At 40.5% G+C, this 16,083-nt stretch overlaps 1 protein-coding gene across 1 annotated transcript in view; it reads left to right on the top strand.

Moving 5' to 3' along the window:
• LOC102822169 (myomegalin-like) overlaps positions 1–16,083 on the top strand; it is a 94,642-nt gene that overhangs the window by 18,742 nt on the left and 59,817 nt on the right. Inside the window, exons 7-16 of the mRNA XM_006861686.1 lie at positions 922–1,035; positions 1,216–1,353; positions 3,042–3,221; positions 4,393–4,587; positions 6,979–7,146; positions 7,328–7,409; positions 9,142–9,233; positions 13,652–13,768; positions 14,064–14,201; positions 15,410–15,522. Coding sequence (XP_006861748.1) covers positions 922–1,035; positions 1,216–1,353; positions 3,042–3,221; positions 4,393–4,587; positions 6,979–7,146; positions 7,328–7,409; positions 9,142–9,233; positions 13,652–13,768; positions 14,064–14,201; positions 15,410–15,522 — 1,337 coding nt within the window. The remainder of the gene's footprint in view (positions 1–921; positions 1,036–1,215; positions 1,354–3,041; positions 3,222–4,392; positions 4,588–6,978; positions 7,147–7,327; positions 7,410–9,141; positions 9,234–13,651; positions 13,769–14,063; positions 14,202–15,409; positions 15,523–16,083) is intronic.

Genomic DNA, 16,083 nt, shown 5'->3' with positions numbered 1-16,083 from the left:
CAATAATGGACCTATGCAGAATTTCTCCTTTTGTGACTGACTAATTTCACTCAGCATAATGTCCTCAAGGTTCATCCATGCCATGCAGTGGCTTGCAGCTTCCTTGTTGTTCTTCAAGGTAGCATAATATTCCATTGTGTGTATGTACCACAGTTTGTTTATCCATTCTTCCATTGATAGGCACTTAGGCTGCCTCCATCTTTTTGCTATTGTAAATAGTGCTGCTATGAATAGTGGTGTGCATTTCCAGCCTGCCTTTAATATTTTGCTTTGAGGCAAGTTATGCCCTTTTAGTCTCATTGTTCTGAGGAGCACGTTTTTCCTGCACATTACAGTTCACTCTATAAGCCTGTCTCTTAGGTGGCTGAAAAGTGATTACTGGGTCTCTAGAATTTTCAAGCTATGACCTTTCAGAATCATTGCCAGGCCTTTCGTCTGAGTCAGCCTTTGGGTGAGTTTGAATTGCCAACCTTACAGATAGTTTAAGTGCTTAACCATTTGAGCACTCAGGAACTCTGTTCCCCTAGTAATTATCTCCATATACACACAGATGCACACACAAACACACATATATGTGTATACATATGCATTTGTGTATGTTGCAGAATATTTATGTGGACTCCTGGTGTGGATAAACACTGGACTACTGACCACAAGGTTGGCACTTCAAACTCACCAGCTGCTCCTCAGAAACCCTTTAGAGGGTCACTGTGAGTCAAAATTAACTCTTTAGCACTTAGCAGCATCACCAAATGTTACGGAGCAGTTAACAGTTTATGTGTCTTTTTATCTCAGTTAAGCCTGTGCCCCTTGAGAAAATTGAGCACATTTGTTCTTTATCTTTAATTAACAAATTAATTGGCAAAGTAAATATTATTTGATAAAAGATGAATAAAGGGAAATAACGTTTGCTCTCATTAGGAATTTCGGGAGCTCCTGCAGTACCAGGATAACTCAGACAGAACCCTTGAAGCACATGAAATGTTGCTGGAGAAACTTCGGCAGCGGATCCAGGATAGGGACGCTGCTTTAGAGGTATGGGCCATAACTTAGTTCACTATGCTCTGAATTCTGGTACTATAGGGACTTGTGTGTCTACTTCATTCACTATTTTGTGGGGTTGGTTTTCCATTCCTTTCTATTTTGACTTATTGGGAAAAGGTGTGCTGGATAGTAATTCTTGTGGAGCTTTAGAAGCTTTACTTTTCTTTGCAGCGGGCTATCGATGAAAAGTTCTCTGCTCTAGAAGAAAAAGAAAAAGAACTGCGTCAGCTTCATCTTGCTCTGAGAGAACGAGATCATGACTTAGAAAGACTGCGTGGTGTCCTCTCCTCCAATGAAGCTACCATACAGGTAAGAGACTTATAGCGACCTTACAGGGCAGAGTAGAATGGCCCCAGAGAGCTACCTGGGTTGTCATCCTATGGATGCAGCCTGCCCCAGCTTTCTCCTGCAGAGCAACTGGGGGCTCCAAGCCGCTGACTTTGTGGTTTGCAGTTGACCCATTTAACTACGGTGCCTCCAGAACTCCTGATAACAACATAGACAAATACAAAAGATAGTATAAATGTAAAGAAAAGAAAAATAAGACAAAAGCAATCAGAAACCACAGTCATTAGTCCCATCATTGTAGATTGTTGTTGTTAAGTGCCATTGTGTCAGTTCTGACCCATAGCGACCCTGTACAGGGTTTCCAAGGATGTAAATCTTTACGGGAGTAGAAAGCCTCATCTTTCTCCCACGGAGCGGCTGGTAGTTTCGAACCGCTGACCTTAAGGTTCGCAGCCCGATTTGTAACCACTACGCTACCAGAGCTCCTTTAGGAAGTGAGATATTATAGAACTTCTACTTTCTTATATACTATGAACTTTGTGTTGGTGGGGGAAAGGCTGTGAATACTGATTTCTATTTCTATTGTGGTTATTGTCGTTAAGTGCCATCGAGTTGGTTCCAACTCAAGGCGACCCTGTATAGAGGTTCCGAGGAGTGGCTGGTGGGTTTGAACCACCGATCTTGTTGTTAGCATTCCAGTGCTGATCCTACAGTGCCACACCAGGACTCCTTCTATTTACCTAGTTCTAATTTATTTCTGGAGTCCTGGTGTAGCACTGTGGGCTAATGCATCAGATTGCAAAGTTGTTTGAACTGCAAGGTCGGTGGCTCAAGCTCATCAGCTGCTCCTTGGAAACCCTATACAGGGTCGCTATGGGTCGGAATCGACTCAATGGTACTTAACAAAAAGATTAAGGGACTCCTGGTATGCTGCTATAGGATCAGCACTGGACTGTGAACCACAAGGTCAGCAGTTCAAACCCACCAGCTGCTCCTCGGAATCCCTACACAGGGTCGCTAAGAGTTGAAACTAATTCGACGGCGCTTAGCAACAGCAACAATTTATTTTTAAGGAACTCTGGTAGCGTAGTGGTTATGAATCGGGTGCTAATCTCATGGTCAGCAGTTCGAAACTACAGCTGTTCCATGGGAGAAAGATGAGGCTTTCTGCTCCCATAAAGATTTATAGCCTCAAAAACCCTGTGCAGGTTTGCTATGAGTCGGAACGGACTCCACGGCACATAACAACAACAGTTTATTTCTGGAGTCCTGGTGTGGCACTGTAGGATCAGCACTGGACTGGAAGATCAGTTAGAACCACAAGGTCAGTGGCTCAAACTCACCGGCTGCTCCTTGGAAGCCCTATACGAGGTTGCTATGAGTTAGACCTGACCCTGTTTCTGAGGCTATAAAATCTTTCTCCTGTGGAACAGCTGCTAGATTTGAACTGCCGACCTTTTGGTTAACAGCCCCACATGTAACCACTACACTACTAGGACTCCTAGCATCAGAGTACAAATTTTTTTTTTACTAAATCTTGGCCCATGGAGCGCCTTGCAGGCTTGAATCATATACCTTGTGGTTTGCAGTCCAGTGCTTATTGTATAGAGCCACCGAGTTCTTAGAAGATGATTTAAAGGTGGGTCAGTTATCTTGTTTACCCTGAGGAGTTAGGTTGAACCTTTGTCTTGCTTTCTTTGTGACTGTAGAGTATGGAGAGTCTCCTGAGGGCCAAGGGCCTAGAAGTGGAACAGTTATCTGCTACCTGTCAAAATCTCCAGTGGCTGAAAGAAGAAATGGAAACCAAATTTAGCCATTGGCAGAAGGAGCAAGAAAGTATTGTTCAGCAGTTACAGACATCTCTGCATGACAGAAACAAGGAAGTGGAGGCAAGACTTTAGTGAATTTAAAGACAGTTGGTTTAGAGATTACATAATCTCAGTTTTGGATTAGGATGTTTGAGGTCTGGGAGGCCAGTGAACCTAGCCTCCCAAACCTTTCATTTTCTTCTGTGCCTAGGAAAGCCATTGACTTTCACTCAGACTTTTCTCAAGCCTTCAAATTTAAGGTAGTAATTATCCTTCTCAAAGAAGTGCTGTGAGAATTAATGAGATCTACAACATAATAACTAACCTTTATGAGAGCTTCTGGTGTGTCAGGCAATGTTTGAAGGTCTCAGTGGTCATTAATTCATTGAATCCTCACTATTCACTGAGGTACACATACTGTTGTAGTCCTTGTTTTACAGACCAGGAAATGTCTGAGGCTAAGTAAATTGCCCAAGCTGACACGGTTAAAAAGTGGCAGAGTCAGTATTCGCCCTAGACAGTGTGGCTCTACAGTTTTAACACCATGCTCTGCCTCTCAATATAGAACCAGGAACTGCAGCACCAAGTTTATAAATACAGTGTTCATTTTATTGTTTTATGTTCACTCTACATAGTTACACTGGGGAGAAAATAAATGAATTAAATGAACTGAGTATCTTTGGATCCTCATTTAATATTAACTGCAGTATGCTCTGGGGCCGAGTGTGGCATTGTAGGCTAAGTACTGGACTATGAATCATCACAAGATCAGTAGTTCAAACCCACCAGACGTTCTTTGGAAGCCCTCTACAGGGTCGTTATGAGTCGGAGCCTTCTCAAGGGCAGTTAACAGCAACAACAGCTATATGCTCTGAGCAAACGGAGGAAAGGACTGTTTCAGAACTCAGTAGTTAAGTTACCACTGTGTGTTACTATGTGAGGTCATCCACTGAATGTGCTTTTACAGCCTTCTATGAGCCAGTTCCTGTACTGTTGTTGGTAATGTTAAGTGCCGTCAAGTTAGTTCCAACTCATGGCAACTCTGTGTAGGGTTTTTGAGGAGCGGTTGGTGAGTTTGAACCACCTACAGCATCACTCCAGGCCTCTTGTATTAGAGCCGGGATCCACAAATGTCATAGCTCAGTGAAATCAGTTCTCTCTTTCTCCTATGAGAGAGAGTCTTAGAAGGCCTTTGATAAGTGGTAGAGCTAACTCCTTCTTCCAGAAACTTATCCCGTCTCTTCTGTGTTAGGATCTTAGCGCGACACTACTCTGCAAGCTTGGACCAGGGCAAAGTGAAATAGCCGAGGAACTGTGCCAGCGTCTACATCGAAAGGAAAGGATGCTACAGGACCTTCTGAGTGATCGCAACAAGCAAGCTGTGGAACATGAAATGGAGACTCAGGGCCTGCTTCAGTCTATGAGCACCAGGGAGCAGGAGAGCCAAGTAAGGACTTGAGCAGAGATCAGAAAGAGCAGTTACTGTAGGCACAGGCTTGGAAGTAGGGAGCTTTTGAACCTCATACAACTTGTACATTTATATCCTTTTAAATAAGCTCAATTAGATTTATTTTCTTCAATTGATTAGCTTGACTGCTATTTGCATCAGTTATTAAAGTATGATACATTTGTAGAAACCGTTTGCATTTGCATGAACACCTAAACAATATATATACCAGGGTGCACATACTCTTTTCTTTAATGTTTTGATCATTTTGACAGAAAGGAGCATGGCTTTGTTGAAGGTTTTCATTTGGATTCTAAAATACCAAGACTTGAGTAATATTTTGCATTTGTAGCCAATGCATGCTAAAACTTATACTTGACATGTTTTCTCTTAAATCTTATAAAATCTAAGTTGTTTTCAGAGTGTAAAGACGATTGTGATTTTTCAAAGGCCATAATGAGAAATGAATAACCTCAGAATAATATGGGATATATTAGTTTAGAATCATGATATTTTTTCTAAGTATGTCTGAAGTAAATTCTTATTCTAACTTCCATGTATCTTTCTCCTTGCAGCTAGAAACTGTTGTAGTTGATTTCATGCTGCATTTTGAGGACCAGTAACTCAGAATCAAGCTAGTTTTCAGAGGGGACTAGATTCTTATCATTAGCCCTCATTGTTTGACCATAATATTCTCTAATGCTTCCTTATTTTATGGGATGGTTATATTCCACTTTTCTAATTCTCAGACCCACTGATGTGGATTCACATTTTGTTAGAATCTGCGGATGTGTTCTCCAGAAATAGACCTAACAAAATACCTCAGAGAGAAATAGTGTATACTGTAGGAAGCAAAAATAACGGATCTCAGAGATGGTGACAATGAAAAAAAATATATATGTTAATATTTTTCTAGCTTAAGAAGAAGAGTAATGCTTGTATTCTTTCAGATCTGCTTCTTAAAAGATTCACTTGGATAGCTTCTTATAGACAGATTCTTGAGCTCGTCACTGTAGATAGAATTGGGAGGTCTAAGGTGGAACGTGAGAATTAGCATGTTGAAGATGTTAATGCTTCTGGTCCATCATCCACAGTTTGAGGAGCACTGCTGGATTTGTTACTTGTTAGGAAATGAGTACCAAGGCAGATGACCACAGATCTTAGTTTGTATGTTGTTACGTTTTTTTCCCCATGATAATTTTCACAGCGATATTTATTAAGGCAATCCAGTAATGTACTAATAAATGGTTTTGCCCATATCTCTGAAGGACCCAAATTCTACTCACTGAAAAATGATTTTTTTTAAATTATTATTATTCCCCTTAGAAATCATGACAATACTTAGTGTCTCTTCTAAAGTGTAGTGGTTACAAATCGGGTGGCTAATCTTATGGTCAACAGTTGGAAACTACCAGCAGTTCCATGGGAGAAAGATGAGGCTTTCTGCTCTCGTAAAGATTTACAGCCTCGGAAACCCTGTACAGGGTCACTATGAGTCAGAACCGACTCCACGGCACATAACAACAACAGCAATGCTTCCCAGGAACAGTTGTTGCTAGTTCCCATTCTGATTTAATGTCTGCAGTAATTTTAGTCTTAATTAATTATCTTCAGGTTTTTGAATTAAATGCCAGCTTCCTAGGCAGGCAGTCATTTGCACAAGTAGTTTTCTAGCTCTCTCCTTTCTTGTGCCATCTGTCTAGGAAAACTGGAATTGAATTGAAGCAAACTGGATTTGGTGGTTTTGGGTTCAGATTCTTCATTCAATAAGTATGTATTGAATGTCTACTATGTGCCAGACATTGTTATGGGTGCTTAGGATTCAGCAGTGAACAAAACATCACAGTTCCTGCCTTTAGGAAATTTACATTCCAGGTTGAGGAAAGAGAGACAATAAACAGACATATCAGATAATAATTAAGTGGAAAACACTAAAACACAGCAAGGAGAGGTAGGGATAGACAAGAGCTTGCTGTTTTAGATAGGATATACAGAGAAGGCCACTCGGATACGGTGACATTTGGCGAAGACCTGAATGGGGAAGTGGAATATTTGATAAAGAGCATTCCAGGCTGAAAGAACAAGTCGTCTGTTGTCCTGGTTCAAACCAGAATCATAAAACCTGGACCTAAGCGAATTTTAGATTCTCTTACCTGAAATAGATGTGTTATATTCTGTTTTTATTATTTTGTTTTCACATATTCTATCTGAGAGGCTTTCTTTCCAGGCACTTAGCTAAGTTTTTACCTGCAAATTGAAAGCAAGGAAAATATTTTTCAGGGCCCCACTGGCTTTTCCAAAAATGATTGACTTTTAAAAAAATAACGTTTCAAACATGTTTTGTTTATACTAGGGCATCTTTCGAATGTTATGTGTCATTTCTTTTACTAGGCTGCTGCAGAAAAGATGGTACAAGCCCTAATGGAAAGAAATTCAGAATTACAGACCCTGCGTCAATATTTAGGAGGGAAAGACTTCATGATGTCCCAAGCACTTATTTCTAAGCAACCAGCTAAAGTTACCTCCATTGGCCTCCACCTTGGAGAACAGCTTGACCAAGTAAGAGCCATTGAAGTGTAGCATGTTTATTCCTGCAGACCATACTCCCTTTTCACATTTGAACTTATATATATAAGTTTGATGACTTTAATGCTAAGTCATGTGAGAATATTCCAAGTCCTTGTCATTATGATTATGGCTCCTGGATCTTCCTAAATTCCTTAACTCTTCCAATTTTTAGGGTTCAATGCAGATACCTTCCAAAGATGATAACGCTTCTTTGACTGCTAAAGGAGATTCCAGCATACCCAGGTCCACCTTAGGTATGTATCAAATTTCATTTTACAAAGGAATCTTCTGTCTTTCTGTTCTGTAACTCTGTTAGTGGTTTGGTTAAAGTACTTCAGTCTTTCTTTCCTTAACCTTCATTTGAAAATGTAAGTTTGTGTTTACCTGACAAGCTGCTGCCATGTCTAGTCTAGGCAGAACCACCCTGACCTTATGTTGAACTGCGGTCAGTATTCTGTAGCCACATGTGACCCAGGAGAATTGCATCTTGACTCTCCTTTGCAGATAGCTTGTAAGGATTCTGAGATGAAGTGGGTAGTGCTCCCAAACCTTGGGATTCATTAGTCCTGCTGTGCAGGATCAGGGAGCTCACACCTTCTCTTGGGGGTCTTTCCAGGCTGGGGCTACTTGCTGTAAATGTATCTCACGTTACACTACAGTAAAATGTTGGGAGGGATAGACAGTTATTTGCCATGTTCAGTATCATATGAGTGACATATCCTTCTCAATACATCCCATCAGGAGCAAATGATGTCAGTTTGTACCATTCTCACTGATAGTGTTTAGTCATTTGGCTCAAGCTGTAGCTGCCATGTTGTTGTTGTTGTTGTTAAGTGCCGTCGAGTCGGTTCCGACCCATAGCGACCCTGTACAGGGTTTCTGAGGGTGTAAATCCTTACGGGAGTAGAAAGCCTCATCTTTCTCCCGCGGAGCTGCTGTTAGTTTCGAACCGCTGACCTTAAGGTTCGCAGCCCGATTCGTAACCACTACGCATATCTCTTCATTATAAAGGTTCATTGTCAGTTTGTGAAGAATAAGTGCTCTTCTGGCTGATATCTTGAGATGCTGACTGCTTTGTTTTCCAACCCAATGGTTTCAGCAACTTTGATTGAAATTTTTCATCAATTAAGTATTGCATTGGTAATTTGACAGAGTCCTTTTTTGTTTCTAAAATTTCTTATTTATTGATTGATGTGCCTCCTTTTACAAGGGAGCACAGTAGCTCTGTAGGATAAGCACTGGCCTTAAAACCACCAGGTTGGCAGGGGTTGGCATTTCTAGCCCACCAGCCACTCTTGGGGAGAAAGGTGAGGCTTTCTGCTCCTGTACAGATTTACAGCCTTGGAAATCCTGCCCAGGGTCACTGTGAGTCGTAACCATCTCAACAGCACTAATAACAACAATCCCTTCTCCTGTACTTTCCCCCATTTGTTTGTTTGTGTCAGTATGGTCTATTGGATTCTTTAATAAATATCATTATATTAACTATTTCTGTCATTATCCTGTGGGACTCCAATTTTGGCCAAACGTGAGCCTCTTCAAGCTGATTCACTGTCTGTTTAGTATGCCTCCCATCTGGTTTTGTCCACATCCAATCCATACTTACAGACATAATAAGATGTTCCATGATCATCTTTCCCCTTCCATGTCTCAGCCCTGGAATGAGCCATTACACTTCCTGGCTCCTTTTGGTGGAGAATAGCATATATGGAAGCCAAGGTCTGGGCATAAGTGCCCATTGTTATAAGGTTGCCATTTGCTTCCAGCACCTATTAAGTGAACGTTGTTGTTAAGTGCTGTTAAATTGGTTCTAATTCATAGCCACCATGTATAGGGTTTCTGAGGAATGGCTTGTGGGTTTGAACCACCATCCTGTGGTATAGTATTGGAAAGTGCCTTCAAAGTAAATTTGTTAGAAGTAAGGTAGCGATTTCTGATGACATTATGTTAATGGTAATAAAAATGTACTTGTGTGTTCTTTTGTAGGAGAGTTGGATACAGTTGCAGGGATGGAAAAAGAACTGAGTAATGCCAAAGAGGAACTTGAACTTATGGCTAAAAAAGAAAGGGAAAGTCGGGTAAGTTTTCTAGCCAAACCTAATTCTAAATTCCTAACGTTTTCTTCCAAAATAGTTTGTATTGAAAAGAGTTTGTATTATATTATCCTAGTATAATATAATTGGGACCAAGTGCAAGGTATTGCCTTTTTGTTTTTAGAGAAGAATATAAATTTCTGTGTATACATGTCTTGGCTCACAGAGAGACTCTTGATTTTATAAACAAGGGTTATTTTGCAGTGCTGCACAACATGGTTTTCTCTACTCATTGCCAAGTGGAATAAAATGATTGTGAAACACCTGTCAAAAGTGAAGTGTTATGTAATTATTGTTTAGAATGATCACATTTGGCCTGTGAACTGAGGGACCTGTGTTGATAGTGCTCACTGCAGTGTGCTATGCTCGGGGCTGAAACCCAGTCAGCGCCAATGCCCACAGCTCTGTGTGAGGTGAATGGTGTTTATAGATGAGAAAACTGAAACACTGATTTTTTTTTTTTTAACATGGGTTTGGGGCAAAGTCATATAGCTATTAATGCCAAAGCTAAGACTTAAGCCCAAGTCTTTAATGACCTCAGACACTGCCTAAGAAGTCAATTCCTTGAACCAAACATTTTCCCCATTCTTATGCTTAAACACTTTCTAGCAATAGCATTTACATCATTGTTCTTAGAAGAGGCCTCTCTGCCTTACAGAATCCCTTCCCTGTCTACCTTTCCTATACAGTCCTGTGTCCTCTCTAATAGAGAACAGAATCTCTTTCCTACCTACTCTTCCTATGCAGTCTGTATCCTCTGATGCAGAAGAAATGCTAGGGCCACTGCATAGGGCTACAGACTATAGCCAGAAACCTTGATGTTTGTTGTCATCTGCTTTAGCTTGTTGTTGTTGTTGTTAAGTGCCGTCGAGTCGGTTCCGACCCATAGCGACCCTGGATGCTTTAGCTTAGCCAGTGCCAATCGTTCCTGAATTGGTTTCTAACTTACCCAGTCTGTCTAAGTCCTCAGTTTTACTTGTGTCCTTTCCATAATTAGATCAGCAGTATAAAACCCATGTTAGACGTAATGGAATTATCATATTGTACCTCTTAATTTCTTTTTTCATTGCTATATTCTTTCTTACAATCAGCCCCATATTATATGAGTCACTTAGTTTTGAGGATATGAGAGTTTGTGGTATTTTAAAAATAGCAGTTTTAAAAGTCCCTTGATAGCCCTCCATATTTTTTTTTTGTTCTACTTTAGTAATTATCTAATTATGCATGCCAAGTATTTAATTTTTCACATATTGTTCCATTTTTCGTATATGTATATATACACACACACAAACACACACACACACACACACTCAGTCCAGAGCACTGTTAGTTTGGGGTTCTGATCTGTATTCAGGATCATAAAATTCTGATTACAGATGAATATTGTGAGTGAGTGATTTAGCTATATTGCTTACCTCTGTGTGTCCTAAATCAACTACCCACCTCTCATTCCAGTGCCTTACATATTTTCACATCTCTTCTAATAGTAGATATTTACCAAAAGCCCTGTATATTTTCCTGTACTTTCAAACATTCTTCCCACTCTCTTGAGATATTCATAACAATAATAGAAATAGTAGTTATAATAGTAGTAGCAGCAATGGCAGTAGCAGCAGTATTTGTACCCATTCATTGATTACCTGGCATTTTAAACGTTTTCTGTAATTCTCATACAGGCCTGCAAAGTAGATATTACTCCCATTTTATGTTTTGAGGAAGCTGAGTTGAATTGCCTTGCCGAAAGAATATGCCAGGATTAAAAACCTATGTGTGCCTCACTGTAGACTTTTATCATACTGTAGTAACTTTCTCCCTCACACTTCCAGTTTTCTTCAGTGGAGCAAATTCTTGGGTATATAGTGATGGAGCTCCCAGAAGAGGGCCAAACAAATAGCACCCCTGAACAAATTGAGAAAAAAAGTCGTGACAGATAGTTTGGTGTAACTCTATCACCGATAGGACTTACAGAGAGAATTTAATTCAAGCCAAGTGGACCTTTTAGCCTAGCCCCAGAATTAAGTAGATATGGAGCTGCAAGATAATGCACTGGACCTCAAGGTTGGTTTGAACTGCAAGGTCAGTGAGTCAAACCCATCAGCCACTCCTTGGAAACCCTATGCAGGATCGCTGTGAGTCAGAACCGACTAGACGGCATTTAACAATAATAACCACATTAAACATTGGGCCTTGGCAGATCACACTGCAGGGTAGAAGAGACTGCCCTTGGAGAAGCAGTAGAGAGAACAGGCTTCCTGCAGACAGCTGTCTCTTAAGAAGGAAGGTGGGGTTAACTCAAGTATGCCTGACTTATTCATCACCCGTTTTCCATTAAGATAAGCCCCTCTACTTCCCCAGGGACTGAGTGAGGAAAAAGCTGAAGAGGGTACAGGGGTTACAGTAATTAAACTCCTTCAACATGGAAGAAAATCCTAGGAGAATCATTTCCTCCTAACATGCCACAGTGACCTAGAACCTCAAATAACTTTGTGTCATTTTAAGTCATCCTAGCCCAGGTAGTGATACTATAAGCATTGATTGAAGGCAAGCCAAAAATCAGATCCACTGCCATCAAGTCAATTCTAACTCATAGAGACCCGATAGAGGAGTTCCAAGACTGTAAATTGCCCAGGAGCAGAAAGCCTCATCTTTCTCCCTTGGTATGGCTGGTGGGTTTGAACTGCCAACCTTGCAGTTACAGTCCAGTTCTTACCCACCAGAGGCGTACAAATAAAATTAAAATTGCTTGTAAGTTAACGTCTTAAACTCGCTAATGTGCTGACTGGCTTTACTTGTCATACTTATTTTATTTTTTTGAATTATTCTAAATCATGTCTTTAAAATATTTACTAACAAATAACTTGTGTTGTTGTTGTTGGTTGTGGTAGTGGTGGTGTGCCGTGGAGTCAGTTCTAACTCATAGTGACTTTGTATAGGGTTTCCAAGGGTGTAAATCTTAGTGGGAGAAGAAAGCCTTTTTTTCCATGGAGCACCTAGTGGTCTTGAACTTCTGATCTTGCCATTAATAGCTCAACACAAAACCCACTATGCTACCTGGGCTCCTTGTTAGGTGCTATCAAGTTGATTTTGACTCGTAGTGACACCATGTGACAGAATAGAGCCTGCCCCTTAGGGTGTGGCCCAGCAGGATACTGCATGGAACTGAAAGGTCAGTTAAACTGCAAGGTTGGCAGTCCAAACACACCAGCCACCCCTTGGAAACTCTATACAGGGTTGCTATGAGTTGAAACCAACTAGACTACATTTAACAATAACAAGAGACTATTTGGAAGACAGGCCTAATGATCTGTTTTCAAAAAGTCACAGCCTTGAAGACTCTGTAGAGCAGTTCTATTCTGCACATATGGGGTCTACATGAATGAGAATGTACTCAACAGCAACAAATATTAACAACACCACCATAAAGACTATATAAATATTTAGTACATATGGTGGGGGGGAATCCAAGCCCATTGTTGAGTCAATTCCCACTCTTAGTGACCCTGTGGGACAGATTAGAACTGCTGTATTACAAGACTGTAAATATCTGCAGAAACAGAATGCCACATCGTCCTTCCATGGAAAGACATTTGGTGTTGTTAGGAGGCATGTGATATTAGATAATCTCTTGTTATGTTAGCAGTTGTTGATGCTCAATACCTATGTCTATTAATTTGTTGTTGTTAAGTGCCGTCAAGTCAGTTCTGACTCATAGTGACCCTGTATAGGATTTCCAAGGAGCAGCTGGTGGGTTTGAACTGTCAACCTTACGATTAGCAGTCCAGTGCTGATCCCACAGTGCCACACCAGGACTGCAATTAGGGATTGCCAAATGGATGTCTTTTCATGCTGTCATTTCTTCATCTATTAACTTCAACACTTTAAAGAAAAAAAAAAATCATCCATTCTTACATTCACTAATTGTGTATAACTACTTAAAATAGCTGAATAAACTCATGAATTAAATGTATCTATTGTGTTGGCACAAGGAGCCTTGGTGGTACAGTAGTTAAGCACTTGGCTGCTAACTGAAAGGTTGGTGGTTTGAACCCACCTCCTCGCTCCACAGAGGGAAGATCTGAAAACCTGTTACCGTAAAGATTACAAATCTACTTTGGCACATGGAGTCATTATGAGTCAGAATCGACTCGACGACACCTAATAACAATACCACTGTGCTGCACAATGCTGCCTCCAATGCAAGACCTCACTAAAAGGTTTAGTACCACACTGGTTTTTGGTTTATTGATTTGATCCAGTTGAGCATTGTTCATGTTCCAGTTTTCAGTTTCTTACTGGCTAATAGTGATATGATCTAGAAAAACATTTTGCCTCAGTGTTAAAACGTAAATGCGACAGATACTTTTTCCTCTCCCCACTAACTTGAGGCTTTCTTCTCCCCACAGATGGAACTTTCTGCTTTGCAGTCCATGGTGGCTGTACAAGAGGAAGAGCTGCAGGTGCAGGCTGCTGATATGGAGTCCCTGACCAGGAACATCCAGATTAAAGAGGACCTCATTAAGGTCTTTCAAAGCTTTTTAAAGACCATTGCAAATGACTGCAGCTCACAGTACCAACAGGGCATCCTCAGCATTTAATCCCTGACTAGTGCTTTTTTTCTTGATGGACTGTTAGTTTGAGTGTCTTAACATCACCATACTCCCTTTAACTTGTTTAATAGTGCGAAGATTTCATAAAAAAATTGTCACTACTGACATTCTACTTGAAATTAGACTATTTCAAAAGCAGTTGCTTCTTTGTTTGAGTCTCTGCTAAATATTATTATTATTTTTATTATTATTGTTTTTTCATTTCTAGGACCTGCAGATGCAACTGGTTGACCCTGAAGACATACCAGCTATGGAACGCCTGACCCAAGAAGTTTTATTACTGAGGGAAAAAGTTGCTTCAGTAGAATCTCAGGGTCAAGAAACTTCAGGAAACCGAAAGCAACAAGTAAGTAGTTGGAATGCACACCTTACTTTTTACTGTGAAATAGACAGTGTCATCTCAGTTATTTCTGAAGTGATCAGTTGATGGTATTTCATGGAGAATCACTGAATTTCCTAGGCTGGCTGGTAGCAGCCAAAGAATATCCTTCTCTGATATTCACAGTCCTGAGGGAGCAGCATTTCTTGGATTCAGTTTTCCCTGTCAACTAAGGCCTTCTTTAACTATACCTGCATTTAGCCACACTCCAACCTCTCCCTGTTTAAATAGGAAGATTAAAAAACAAAACCAAAAACTGCTTCATGCCCAGATTCTTTTGTAACATCCATGTCCAACCTCTCTTGGATGCCAAATTTTTCAAAAAGTCTTAATTAACCTGTAAACTCTTGTCTCCATGATCATCTCTCTCACTGGCTGCTTTTTTCAACTCCAGTCTGGCTTTTAGCCCCAGTGATTCCCGTACACAGATCTCTGTTCTCCAGCACATGTCCTAACACATGGTCTTAAAGCACTTAGCACAGCTCACAGACACACATGACTATGATTGGTCAATGTTTGTTTTCTCCAGTAGACACTGAGTTTATCCTTAGAATCTAGGACAGAGGCTGATTCATACAAGGTGCTCCGTAAGTATTTGTTGAATGAATGAAGAGTACTAGTAAGTGCTATTATTGTTGTTGTTAAGTGCCGTCGAGTTGGTTCCAGCCCATAGACAAATGTATTTCCCTCACATGTGTCCTTCCTCTTTCTCTCCCACCCTTAGCCACTTTGCTGTGCTTCTCCCTTCTCTCTCTCTTTTTACCTCTTCTTACTCTCATGTTTGAATTATGCTTTATGTTGTTGTTGTTGTTAAGTGCCATTGAGTCGATTCCAACCCATAGCGACCCTGTATAGGGTTTCCAAGGAGCAGCTGGTGAGCTTGAACCACCAATCTTGCAGTCCAAACAATTTTGTAGTCTGACACATTAGCCCACAGCGCCATACCAGCACTATATGCTTTATAGGACTTAAAAAAAAAAGTAAGATAATGAATGTGGCATTGATTTGAAAACTTTAAAATATTATAAAAAGCTTACAAAATAATAAGGGTGTGGACTTTTTCAAACTCATTCCATGCTAATGCCTTCTTTTACTCTTGTCTTCTCAGGATTAACTGCAGCTTCATGTCTCAATTTACCCAAAAGCCTGTTGCATTTTCTTTCCTCTTTTTCCAGTTGCTGCTGATGCTGGAAGGACTGGTAGATGAACGGAGTCGTCTCAATGAGGCATTACAAGCAGAGAGACAGCTCTATAGCAGTCTGGTGAAATTCCATGCCCATCCGGAGAGGTGAGAGAGAGATTGTACTGCTTTTCCTCTTATTCTTCATCGAGTACAGCTGCTTATGAAACTGGAGGGTGGAGTATAAGGAAGCAGAAACAGTGCTAGAGCTCCCCACTTTTTTCATTTAGCGTGAGCCTCAGTGTCTAAATCTTAAATGAAGACTAAAACCTAGTTACGTAGCTAGAACACTGATGAAATGAGGAGGTCTAAATCGATGTGTGGCATGTGATAAGCACTTAGTGTGTGTCCCTTACTTTCCTCTGCTCCTGTTGATCACGGTTATACTGTAAGAGTAAGGCTGTAAATGGTGCTGGTAGTCATTCCATAGCCGTGAGCCTGCAGTGATACTAAACAGCATGGTGGCTCTTGGAACTCTTGACTTTTTAGTCATCTATGACTTATCTTTCTGCTTTGTTTTATACTCCCTTCGTTTTTTTCCCCTCAGTTGGCCTTCCCTTTTGGCCCCCTTTTTAAAATTTCTATTCTTTTACCATTCAGTTCTTGTAGCTTATTGTTAATTTATTTTTCTTTCTAACTCAAGAAAATGAAGACAGAGGAAAGGTATCA

The sequence above is a fragment of the Chrysochloris asiatica genome, unplaced genomic scaffold, assembly GCF_000296735.1.
Source record: "Chrysochloris asiatica unplaced genomic scaffold, ChrAsi1.0 scaffold00042, whole genome shotgun sequence".
NCBI classification, from domain to species: Eukaryota; Metazoa; Chordata; class Mammalia; order Afrosoricida; family Chrysochloridae; genus Chrysochloris; species Chrysochloris asiatica.
This window is presented reverse-complemented; position numbering and strand designations above follow the sequence as displayed.